The following is a 13,555-nucleotide window of genomic DNA, read 5'->3' on the forward strand; positions in this document are numbered from 1 at the left end:
ATATGTCCTCATAGATAATGACTGTATGTCCTCATAGATAATGACTGTATGTCCTCATAGATAATGACTGTATGTCCTCATAGATAATGACTGTATGTCCTCATAGATAATGACTATATGTCCTCATAGATAATGACTATATGTCCTCATAGATAATGACTGTATGTCCTCATAGATAATGACTATATGTCCTCATAGATAATGACGGTATGTCCTCATAGATAATGACTATATGTCCTCACAGATAATGACTATATGTCCTCATAGATAATGACTATGTCCTCATAGATAATACTATATGTCCTCATAGATAATGACTGTATGTCCTCATAGATAATGACTATATGTCCTCATAGATAATGACTATATGTCCTCATAGATAATGACTATATGTCCTCATAGATAATGACTATATGTCCCCATAGATAATGACTATATGTCCTCATAGATAATGACTATATGTCCTCATAGATAATGACTATATGTGTGGTGGCCTGGGAAAACCCTTCACATGGTGGCATTTTGACATTTTCATTTTTTATATTTCCATAAATTAGAAGTTCTCAGCTATTCATAACTGGTTGAATGGCTGAGATAGCCCTTTATTTTAAAAAGTTATGAGCATTTTAATGTATCATGTCAAAAAAAGTGAAAGGTAAGAAATGCTGCCCCCGACCCCTTTCTCCTCCGGGTCGGGGGAGGAGCCTATGCAGATCGGCCGGTCTCGTTTGTCTTCCTTGTTTCCTAGCAAACTACCCGCCACAAAAACATAAAAACAAGTACTTTCTCTTTTGTTTTCTTAAAATGTTTATTCACCATAATGTAGTATGGAGTTCAAAGTACTAGAATACCACATAATATCAAAATCACCAAAATCGCGATTTTCATCTATTTTTGCTCTTTGCCACAAACGACATCCGACGGGTTTTCCCAGGCCACCACATATATGTCCTCATAGATAATGACTATATGTCCTCATCAGTGTTGCCACAGTTACTTTGAAAAAGTATTCTGATTACTGATTACTGATTACTCCTTTAAAAAGTAATCTAGTTACTTTACTGATTACTTGATTTTAAAAGTAACTAAGTTAGATTACTAGTTACTTTTTTAGTTACTATTGGCAGCTGCCTAGGCACCCGACCCCCCCCCCCGCAACATAAAAATGAAAACTGGTTTTGCCAAAACTCACTTTATTTTAACAGTAACTTAAATTACATAATTAAACTTTAAACAATAACTTAAAACAACAAAATAAAGAGTCTTTCTTTGCCTCACCCAACATAAATACTTGTTTTAAAACAATAAAATAAATATAATCTTTATTTAACAGTAACTAGCAAGGAGTGGTTTCACAAAACCTAAAACCTACCCTGACCATTCAGATATGATCCTAATATAATCCTAATCCTAAACTGGGTGAGTCTGAGTTTATCAATGATCAACATTTATGTTCTTGTCATCCTTTGCTGACACAAACTCAAAATAATCCTTATATTTCCAGCTATTTAACGCATATCTCTGTTCTCGCTCCATTGTGTAGGCTACGCTTCTGTTTACACTGTGCAATCAGCGTGGTGATACACGTGAGCGATTCTGCTGCAATCTCGCGATAGTCGAGAGCCGTTTTTTGCGGGCATGGCCTTCCATAGTAACCTCGTGTTGAAAACGTGAGCACTGACGTCACTCCCCAAGACGCGAGAAATGTTTGTTTACTATCGAACATTACAAAGAAATACTGCATTTAGCCTAAGTTATGAGGTAGTAACGCAATAGTAACGCACAGCCACTTGAATAAGTAACTTTAATCCGATTACTGATTTGGAAATAGTATCGCGTTAGAATACTCGTTACTGGGAAAAGTATTCAGATTAGAGTAACGCGTTACTTAGTAACGCGTTACCGGCATCACTGGTCCTCATAGATAATGACTATATGTCCTCATAGATAATGACTATATGTCCTCATAGATAATGACTGTATGTCCTCATAGATAATGACTATATGTCCTCATAGATAATGACTGTATGTCCTCATAGATAATGACTGTATGTCCTCATAGATAATATTATATGTCCTCATAGATAATGACTGTATGTCCTCATAGATAATGACTATATGTCCTCATAGATAATACTATATGTCCTCATAGATAATGACTATATGTCCTCATAGATAATGACTATGTCCTCATAGATAATGACTGTATGTCCTCATAGATAATGACTATATGTCCTCATAGATAATGACTGTATGTCCTCATAGATAATGACTATATGTCCTCATAGATAATGACTATATGTCCTCATAGATAATGACTGTATGTCCTCATAGATAATGACTGTATGTCCTCATAGATAATGACTATATGTCCTCATAGATACTGACTGTATGTCCCCATAGATAATGACTGTATGTCCTCATAGATAATGACTATATGTCCTCATAGATAATGACTATATGTCCTCATAGATAATGACTATATGTCCTCATAGATAACGACTGTATGTCCTCATAGATAATGACTATATGTCCTCATAGATAATGACTGTCCTCATAGATAATGACTGTATGTCCTCATAGATAATGACTGTATGTCCTAGATAATGACTGTATGTCCTCATAGATAATGACTGTATGTCCTAGATAATGACTGTATGTCCTCATAGATAATGACTGTATGTCCTCATAGATAATGACTGTATGTCCTCATAGATAATGACTGTATGTCCTCATAGATAATGACTGTATCCTCCCCAGGTAACTCTCTGTCCGCCATATTGGAAGGGAAGGCCAGGCTGCTGTTCCTGGGCAGGGATGAGGAGTACGTCATCACCATGCCCTACGCTCACTGTAAAGGTAATGTTACTGCTACTGGTGCTACTGGTGCTACTCCTCCTGCTCCTACTCTTACTCTTACTCTTACTCTTACTCTTACTCTTACTCTTACTCTTACTCTTACTCTTACTCTTACTCTTACTATTACTATTACTATTACTACTACTACTACTACTACTACTACTATTACTACTACTACTACTACTACTACTACTACTACTACTACTACTACTACTACTACTACCACTACTACTACTACTACCACTATCACTACCACTACTACCACTACTACTACTACTACTACTACTACTACTACCACTACTACTTCTACTACTACTACTACTACTACTACTACTACCACTACTACTACTACTACTACCACTACCACTACTACCACTACTACTACTACTACTACTACTACTACTACTACTACTGCTGCTGCTACTACTACTACTACTACTACTACTACTACTACTACTACTACTACTACTACTACTACTACTACTACTACTACTACTACTACTATGACTACTACTATGACTACTACTAGAACCACTCTTGTCCTCCTAAAATGTTGGTTCTGTCGGATCTTTCATCACATCTGGTTTGGTTGCCCAAGTGATATCCCATGATGTTATTACCAGTGAAGATTGGTCACAGTAACATCGAGAGAGAAGAGTGTTATAAGGGTGAAATAAAGAAAGAAAAGAGATGTGTGTTGCAGATGGCAGCCCACATGGGTGTCCCTGTGCACTACTCTAGTTCCAGTCACTCGATCACTAGTCCTGTGCTGAGCCCTAGCCTTGGTTTTATTTGACGTTTGACATTTTGGACATTTAGCAGATTTGGAGCCTTTATCCAAAGCGACTTACAACAAATACATTTGTTTAAGTAAGCGAATCATCTATTCATCAGTCATCATAAGAAAATGTCATCTATGCTAGGACCAGGGGCCATTGGCAGTTACAATGCTAAAACAACCCCCTATTGAATGTTCTTTAATGACTCATCACATGAGACAGGTCTCTCCTGGTTAACACACATTGTTTGTTCAGTATTGTACAGGATCGTGGTGGCCTCGTGGATAGTGAGTTGGACTTGTGATCAGAAGGTCATGATTTCAAATCCCACCTGGGAACACCACACCACCACTAGTGTGTAGTAAGGCACTTAGCCCTAAATTACTCCAGGGTTAGTCTTGTGTCTGAGTGTCTCTCCACACCTTCTGCCTCTATCTCAATATGATTAGATTAGAGCGTATTTAGCCTTGGTCTGGGCCTGGCTGCGGTCTGTCACATGATAAGAAAGATCAAAGGACAGTTTGAGTTGAACTGAGGTTGAGTTTCCGTGTGTTTGACCCGATTACGAAGCTGCCTTCCTCAGGGTCTCAACGTCTCACCTCAGCCATCTGCTCCACGTAGCGTTTGTTGAATCTAAATGTTGGTGTCTGTGTGTGTAAAGTGTTAGTGTCTGTTTCTGTGTGTGTAACGTGTTGGTTGTTTGTGTTCCCGCAGGTATCCTCTATGGCACTATGACCCTGGAGCTCGGGGGGAAGATCACCATCGAGTGTGAGAAAACCAAATACGTGGCCGAGCTGGAGTTCAAACTCAAGGTAAGCCAACTGTCAAACTGTCATACTGTCATACTGTCAAGCTGTTGTGGCCTGTTCAGTAGCATACAGCACCATTGTGGCTCTCGCAAGACTTCTCAAAAATAACCCTGGATTTTCCTTTAGCAACGTTTTTTGGAATACCGCCCAGGGTCTAGTGTAGTTGTAGGTAGATATGGTGGCTGTATTCTCCTATCATATCTAGGCTGGTGGGATGTAGTCATAGAGATGCGTAGAGTAGGCTCCTGGGTAGTGTAGTTCTCCTGCTCTCTCTACCATTCATTGCATTTGTGAGAGCATGAGGGGCACCACACAGGCTGGTCAGGGGGTGGGACTTCTTATGTGACACCAGGGTTTCCGTTAGAAAAATTTGCCGTCGGACATCGTGTCCGGGAAGAATTCGATTTACCGGACAAACGTGATATATTCCGGTCATCATATTAAAATATATATATATATTTTTTTTTTTCAAAATCATATATTTTTTTTCTCCAAATCTAATATAGCTGTTTGTCGCGGTGATTACTGTTGTGTAGCGGCCTATATATGCCATTTAATGTCTATTTCTCATCCGATACGATTAGATGCGAGCTATATAATATATAATAATATAACATGATTTGACGCATGCGCGCTATGCCATGCGTCAAATCCAGCGCTGAACGGGTCCAGCGCTGAACGGGCGCCTCACTGGGAACTGAACAGACAGCATCGATCAATGAACGGACTCCACATTACGTTAACTGAAGTTTGTTCAATTGTTTGGGATTAATGTGAGTTTTCTATTTTCTCTTTACAGTTTTACCCTTTTTTTTTAAAAATCAATAAAACAACGTCATTTCTATAAGTCTCGCTGGTTGGGAAGGCATTTCGTTTATCTCGGGAGTATGACAATGGGAAGAACATAACTGTTTATTGAGAAACAATTGATAGGCAGTCTGGGATACGTATATAAAGAAATACCACAATGTCTAGATGTATAACATTTTATTGAACAGTAACAGTGCAAGCATGTAGGCTACGGGGAACAGGGATTTTGGTCAGTAGGTCCTTTGTACAGAGGGCGTTTCTCTCCGACAACGCGTTCCCAGGTACCATGGAAGTCATAGGTAGTCCAGCACACTGACAGAGAGACAGACAGACAGACAGACAGACAGACAGACAGACAGATAGACAGACAGACAGACAGACAGACAGTCATCTTACTTCTACCCTTTTGAGTGGAATTACTCCTTTAATTAGCTGTTAGCCATCTCAAAGCCCCCTGAGCTGCTCGTCAACACTGAGAATAGACCACATTATAGAAACCAAAACACCGTTTTTTAAATCCACAGGGAATAACCGAGAGTGTAAGGAAAGGCACACCCAGCGCTGTCAGTGGTGGGGAGACTTGAAGTGGCTTTGCTTGATTTCCATCACAGATTCAAGGATTGAAACACTGATGAAAATAGGGAGTAATAGTGATGGGATTATCTTAGATTATTTTAGATTAGATTAGATTAGATTAGGTGAGATTCAACTTTATTGTCATTGCAGAGTACAAGTACCAGACAACAAAATGCAGTTTAGCATCTAACCAGAAGTGCAAATAGTGATATAAAAACAAACACTTAACTTTCGGGGAAACTGCTAAAATAAAATAAATTAAATAAATTAAAAAAGAAAGCGACTATTAGCACCGCCGAATGACAACAAACGTATGAGTAATGAGTAAAACAATGTCACTTTTATAGTATGTTGTTTAACTTGCCGTTCGGTCGCCATGGCTCTGGTGTGTGTAGCAGCTTCAGCTAGCTGGCTGGAAACTTCTAGGGGTGCGTTCGTAAACACGCTCTGAGAGCGCCGGAGCGCACGCTGGCTTCGATGTCACAGAGCGACCGAGTCGTTCGATTGGACGAGAGGCGTTCCGCGAGTGCTGATCGGATTTCCAGAGCGTGTTTACGAACGCACCCAGCCAGCTTTAGCGAATTGTATTCAAAGGGAATTATTTTCACCGGACAATATGTCCGACGACTTTTCAATTTGTCGGACTTCACCAAATTTTACCGGACAAAGACCGGTAATTGCCGGTTAACGGAAACCCAGTGTGACACCTCTAGTGTTTCTATCTATGGGTGTAGTCTGTATATTAGGGCTGGGTTCAAAAAATCGATTTCCCGATTCTGAATCGATCTTCATTAAATGAGCGATTTATCGATTCATAAATCCCGAGATCGATTTTTTTTTTTTTTTTTGGGGGGGCTTGCAGCTTCAACCCGCAACGAGATCTCGTGGCCAGATCTCGCGCTACAATACTTTATCATATCTCACGCAACGTGAGGTCTCAACACTAAAATCTAAAAACATGGCGATGGCAGGGACACTCAAGTCACCACCAGGCTTAAAGTCAGATGTCTGGGTGCATTTTGGATTTTAAAAATGTGACGATAGAGATGAGCTGGACAAAAGCAAAGTCATATGTAAATAAAAAGTACATTCATGTAACTGCTTTGGAGTCAATTCATTGATATGTTTAACAATGCTACATGTTATAGGGTTCCTTGAACCATTTATAGCATTAGTTCGGAGAATCTCTTTCATATTCAAGCAAAAAATGTATATTGTAACTAGATCGAATCGGAATCGAATCGAATCGTGAATCGAATCGAATCGTGAATCGAATCGAATCTGGAGCTGTGAATCGGAATCGAATCGTTTTGGGAATTCAGTGGCGATACCCAGCCCTACTGTATATGTGACAGCAGCTGGTGAAAGTCGGCAACCGACTAAATGTTTGGACTTTTATTCTGAAAAATGTAAATAAATGTACGATACACTCGCTAGTCTAACTAACACAGCTTGTTTTGTGAGCCTGCGTCGCAGTAGTTTGGCTTGACTAGCCAGTGTGTGTTCACTGTGTTGTGATTCTCATCAACGTTGAAACGTAGTTCCGTGTTTCAAAATAAAAGTCTGAACATTTTGATTGGTTGCCGACATGCGGGCCAAAACACTAGAAGGAGTCACATTTATGGTGTCTGTGTGTGTAACCATGGTGTGTGTGTGTGTGTGTAACCGTGGTGTCTGTGTGTGTAACCGTGGTGTCTGTGTGTGTAACCGTGGTGTCTGTGTGTGTAACCGTGGTGTGTGTGTGTGTAACCATGGTGTGTGTGTGTGTGTAACCATGGTGTGTGTGTGTGTGTGTGTTCAGCCCTTCCTGGGAGGCCCCTCCAGTGTGAACCAGATCTCCGGAAAGATCCGCCAGGGAGAAGAGCTGCTGGCCACCGTGGACGGACACTGGGTAGGGGTCCACTCCAATACCACTGTCTCTCCTCCTCTTCCTCTCTGTCCTCCTCTCTCCTCCTCTTCCTCTCTGTCCTCCTCTCTCCTCCTCCTACTACTCCTACTCCTCCTCCTCCTCCTCCTCCTCCTCTCTCTCCTCCTCTCTCTCCTCCTCTCTCTCCTCCTGTCTCTCTCCTCCTCCTCCTCCTCTCTCCTCCTGTCTCTCTCCTCCTGTCTCTCTCCTCCTCCTCTCTCTGCTCCTCCTCTCTCCTCCTCTCTCTCCTCCTCCTCTCTCTCCTCCTCTCTCTCCTCCTGTCTCTCTCCTCCTCCTCCTCCTCTCTCCTCCTCTCTCTCATCCTGTCTCTCTCCTCCTCCTCTCTCTCCTCCTCTCTCTCCTCCTGTCTCTCTCCTCCTCCTCCTCCTCTCTCCTCCTGTCTCTCTCCTCCTGTCTCTCTCCTCCTCCTCCTTCTCCTGTCTCTCTCCTCCTCCTCCTCCTCCTCTCTCCTCCTGTCTCTCTCCTCCTCTTCCTGTCTCTCTCCTCCTGTCTCCTCCTCCTCCTACTCCTCCTCTCCCTCCTCTCTCTCCTCCTCCTCTCTCTCCTCCTCTCCTCTCCGTCCTCCTCCTCCTCCTCTCCGTCCTCCTCCTCCTCACTCTCTCTCTCTCTCTCTCTTATCCCCTCTCTCCGTTACTCAATGTTTGTTTTTGTTGTTTTAGCCTACCACCATACGCCTAACAGTTTATAATAGAAGTAGAATCACACACAGCACGGTGTTGACGCCATCTGTGTTGTGGTTGACGTTGTTGATGTTGTGGTGGTCAGGATGGCGAGGTGTTCATCCAGGAGAAGAGGTCGGGGCAGCAGGAGGTGCTGTGGAACCCCGGGCCAGAGGTCCGCAGGAGCCGACTCAAGAGACAGGTGGTCCTACTGGACCAGCAGAGCCAGTTTGAGTCTGAAAGGTACGGGGGGGGGAGACACACACACACACACACACACACACACACAATAGGGTTCGATTATATAAATACAATAGTAAGAAACAATGCTAAGCTGTGTGTGTGTGTGTGTGTGTGTGTGTCTCTGCAGACTGTGGCAGCACGTGACCAGTGCGATCGTGGACCGGGACCAGAACCGGGCCACCCAGGAGAAGTTTGTCCTGGAGGAGGCCCAGCGGACGGAGGCCCGGGGGCGGGGGGAGCGGCCCTACACCCCCCGCCTCTTCACCATGGACCCCGACACCCTGGAGTGGAGCTACAGACACATGGAGTAGGTCTACACACACACACACACACACACACACATAGATAGATGCATGCACACGCACACACACACCACACATAGAGGCATATGCACACACACACACACACGCATGCACATGCACACACATGCACACACATGCATGCGCGCACACATAGATGCACGCACGCACACACACACAAACACAGATGCATGCATGCACGCACACACACACACACACACACACATGGATGCATGCACACACACACTCACACACGGATGCATGCGCACACACACACACACACACGGATGCATGCGCACACACACACACACACACACACACACACACACACTAATGAGTGTCCTGGTCTGCAGCACGCGGCCGTGGGACCCAGAGTTCTGCCTGGCCCAGTATGAGAAGGACGGGGTGATTCAGACCAAGGAGAGGCCGCAGAGGAGGCACAACGGCCTGGCATACAGCCACGCCTGGGCCACCCAGCAGAAGGTTAGAGACACACACACACACACACACACACACACACACACAGTCTAAAGCCCCATTCACACATAAGAGCTTTCTCATTCCATTCCATGGAATTTACCTGGTATGTGTGAAAGGAATTTCAAGGGAAATTGGCCCTGGTCAAGACCTTGTGTGATTCCATGGAATTTACAGGGAAGGCTTAGGTGTGAACAAAAGCATGAACATTGCCTGGTCCAGCATTTAAAGGGTTACGTATGTCTGGCGCAAGACGTTTTCACATGGAACAAGTAAACCAATCACAGCGAGTAGTTTCTCACTTGGTTTTTTGGTCTGCTCCACTAATGTTACAGAGTTGGCTAGTTAACCCACATCACATCAGCCAAAGTACTGCTAAATATAATTCCACAACTGGATACTACTTAATTTCCAATCATAGCATACTTACTTATCAAATGTACATGTTGTGATAGACACATTACGGAGCACCCACACCAGCAGGGAGTGAGCCTGCAGCGCAGAGCGCATAAGAACTGCCCCAGACCCTGAATATCGCTACTATTATAATTCCACAACCGGATACTACTTCATTTCCAATCATAGTTAGCTAGCTTACTTACGTAGCTACTTAGTAAGTTAGTTACTTATCAAATGCACATTTGTGATATGTTTAAACAGTGATATGTTAACACAGTGATATGTTAACACAGTGATATGTTTACACAGTGCGCACCAGTGGCATTTCTAGTCACTTCCTCGTTTCAACTGTGCTTACTCAGGCCGACAACACTGTTTATTGTTACTAGCAATATGTCTAATTGAGTTAACTCGTATTATGCTTACCATCACCAAGTTCTCCCATACTGTTAGTATACTATGTTTATATCAACACATTGTTAGTACACTATGTTTATATCAACACACTGTTAGTACACTATGTTTATATCAACAGTAATCATACTGTTAGTACACTATGTTTATATCAACAGTAATCAAGTGCTTTAGTTGGTGAGCGAACCTGGTTATGGTAAGCATAATACGAGTTAACTCGCTGTTAAATTAATGTGAAAAATAGGAAGATAAATACATCTAAAACGGAGGTATGATCACTGGCCTGAACAAAGGCTATAGCAACTGCCGCTCTCCCTCTCATATGGCAGTCTCACGCGCCTGTCTCGAATTCACGTCTACTACTATCCAGTAGGGCTGCAACTAACGATTATTTTGGTAGTCGACTAATCTGTCGATTATTTTTTCGATTAGTCGCGATTAGTCGTGTGGCTTTTCGCTGCGCGTAAATGGCGACGCAGAAGCATAAATCCGGCTTAACTAGCTATCTAACCTAACGTTACGCCAAGCTACAGCTGCTCACAGAGCTAGTTGACTGGCTAGCTAGCATTGCTGGCTAGACTACAGACAGCTCACGTTAGTAGGCTACGCTTGGCGCTGTTTATCTTACAGACAGCTCGCTGGTGGACTCAACATAATTGAAATAGCATTCACTTATCAAGCATCATTCATGATCATCCACCATGACTACCTGGTATTTTAATAGCGACCACCCCTCACTTCATTTCATCTCGCGTTCTCCTGGCTTCAACATGGAAAACCCCTGCTACGTAACGTTACATACAAGCGCCTCTGTCTGTCACATGCGTGCCACAGGGCAAATAAATTAATAGCACAAACGCTCATAGCATGTACAGCCCTGTCCATGAGACGTTGTTTTCCAACATGTAACAGTAAAGCTAACATAAACATTACGACCCTAACAATATAACGTTAGCCAGTTGGCTAACAACGTTAGCTAAAACTTACCCAGCTGATTCTTGCATGGCTCCCGTAAAAAAATAATAATAATAAAAATAAAAAAAATCCCGTTTTGTAAATATATTTTTTTAATGCGATTAGTCGACAACAACATTTCACGTCGACGAATTTTCGTAATCGATTAGTCGTGACTAGTCGACTAATCGTTGCAGCCCTACTATCCAGTTCTGCATCCAGTTGAATGCGTGATTCAAGTAGCTCGTGCAAACCCGGGGACGCCATTGACATGTGAAAAGGCACAAGACGGGAATCTTAGGGCGTGTGTGTGTGTAGACAGCAGGTGTGTAACAGCTGCAGGTGTTCCTCCTGTCTCAGGCGCAGGTGAACGGGCAGCACAGGAAGAGCAGCAGCCAGCCGTCCAGCTGCAGCCAGAACACTGAGAGCAGCAGCACCACTCCTGAACCCACGCACGAGTCCTCTGACAACGAGGGTACGACACACACACACACACACACACACACACACAGGCACCACTCCTGAACCCACGCACAAGCCCTCTGACAACGAGGGTACGACACACACACACACACACACACAAACACACACACACACACAGGCACCACTCCTGAACCCACGCACGAGTCCTCTGACAACGAGGGTACGACACACACACACACACACACACACACAAACACACAGGCACCACTCCTGAACCCACGCACAAGTCCTCTGACAACGAGGGTAGGACACACACACACACACACACTATACTACACCAGAACCAACACACAAGTCCCCAGACAATGAGGGTAGGACCACACACACACACACACGTCCCTTGTGAGTGGTGTGGGAGGTTGTTGAGGTATGTGTCATGTGACCAGGGTTCCTGAGCCAGTGCGGCCGCTGCAACAAGGAGGTGAAGGACATGGCTCTGATAGAGGCCTCCATCTCCTCCATACAGAAGACCCAGCAGGACATCCAGAGGTGAGACACACACACACACACATGCACGCAAATACACACATACACACACACAAACACACAGATAAAGCACATAGCACATACATGCAAACACACACACACACACACACACACACTCACACATGCATGCATATACACACATACACACGCACAGATACAGCACATAGCACATACATAACACACACACACAGACGATACTGGCTTGTTTGTCAGTTTAAAAATCACCATCGTGGCCTGGGGTGGTCCAGTGGTCTAGTACCGCGGTCTACAGTGCACACATATGCCCATGACGGCATGGGTTAGAATCCGGCCCATTCCCTGCTGACATGCCCTAAATGGTAAATGGACTGCACTTCTATAGCCTTATTCCAAAGCACTTTACAATGGCCTCACACACACATTCACACAACAATGGCGGCAAGCTACCATGGAAGACGCCGGCCTATGAATATGAGTGGGACATCAGCATTGATATCGTCTCTCCCTCTCTCTCTCTCTCTCTCTCTCCCTCCCCCTCTCCCCCTTCCTCTCTCTCCCTCTTTCTCTCTCCCTCTTTCTCTCTCCCCCTCCCTCTCCCTCCCTCCCTCTCTCTCTCCCTCTCCCTCTCATCTCTCTCTCTCCCTCTCCCTCCCTCCCTCCCTCTCCCTCTCCCTCCCTCCCTCCCCCCCTCCCTCTCTCTCTGTGTAGGAGTCTGGTAGTGTTGAGTCGTCAGATGTCTCGGCGGCGGGAGGCGGAGGACAACGTGACGCTGACAGGACGCCACTGCCTCATCCTGTGTGTCCTCCTCCTCTCCCAGCTCCTCCTCAACTACGTCTTCACCTGAACCCCCCGTACCCCCAACACCCCCTACCAAGAGAGGCTGCCCCTACCTACGCTCCAGATCCAGGATCAGCCCCCCCCTTCCCCAACCCCCCCTCCCTCCCTCCTCCCTCCCCACCCCCAGACCATGACTTTAACCTTGAAGAGGCAGGAACCAAACCCCTCCGGACCTGTGAACCTTGGGGGGGGGGGGGGGGGGGGGGGACAACAACGTTAGACAGATCAGCGTCTAGGGGGCGATATTACATCCTGTACTCATGGGGAGCGGGGGGGGATGGGGAGGCACGGGCACCATAGCAATAAACACAGCCACACCCACCCCTTTCCACCCACCCATCCAAACACCCACCCTTCCAGTCACCCACCCACCCACCCACGCCATACTCACCACACCACCACAGAGCGCCCTCTAGTGTAGCCAGACTGAAACAGCAACGGCACCCACGCACTTTGGAGAGAGACAGAGAGAGTGACGCAAAGAAGATCAAAGAATAAGGAGATGAAAGGAATGAGAGAGTGAACGGACTAAAAGGGTGTTTTTAAAAAGAAAAGACGAATGAAA

At 44.7% G+C, this 13,555-nt stretch overlaps 1 protein-coding gene across 1 annotated transcript in view; it reads left to right on the forward strand.

Annotated features, from left to right (window-relative positions):
* osbpl5 (oxysterol binding protein-like 5) overlaps positions 1 to 13,032 on the forward strand; it is a 70,809-nt gene extending 57,777 nt beyond the window's left edge. The window contains exons 14-22 of the mRNA XM_080545074.1: positions 2,761 to 2,859; positions 4,353 to 4,450; positions 7,635 to 7,724; positions 8,526 to 8,662; positions 8,790 to 8,969; positions 9,315 to 9,444; positions 11,566 to 11,680; positions 12,075 to 12,177; positions 12,862 to 13,032. Coding sequence (XP_080401200.1) covers positions 2,761 to 2,859; positions 4,353 to 4,450; positions 7,635 to 7,724; positions 8,526 to 8,662; positions 8,790 to 8,969; positions 9,315 to 9,444; positions 11,566 to 11,680; positions 12,075 to 12,177; positions 12,862 to 12,997 — 1,088 coding nt within the window. The 3' untranslated portion in view covers positions 12,998 to 13,032. The remainder of the gene's footprint in view (positions 1 to 2,760; positions 2,860 to 4,352; positions 4,451 to 7,634; positions 7,725 to 8,525; positions 8,663 to 8,789; positions 8,970 to 9,314; positions 9,445 to 11,565; positions 11,681 to 12,074; positions 12,178 to 12,861) is intronic.
* Positions 13,033 to 13,555: the final 523 nt, after the last annotated feature.

This window comes from Nansenia antarctica (genome assembly GCF_963989245.1).
Source record: "Nansenia antarctica genome assembly, chromosome: 14".
Classification (NCBI taxonomy): domain Eukaryota; kingdom Metazoa; phylum Chordata; class Actinopteri; order Argentiniformes; family Microstomatidae; genus Nansenia; species Nansenia antarctica.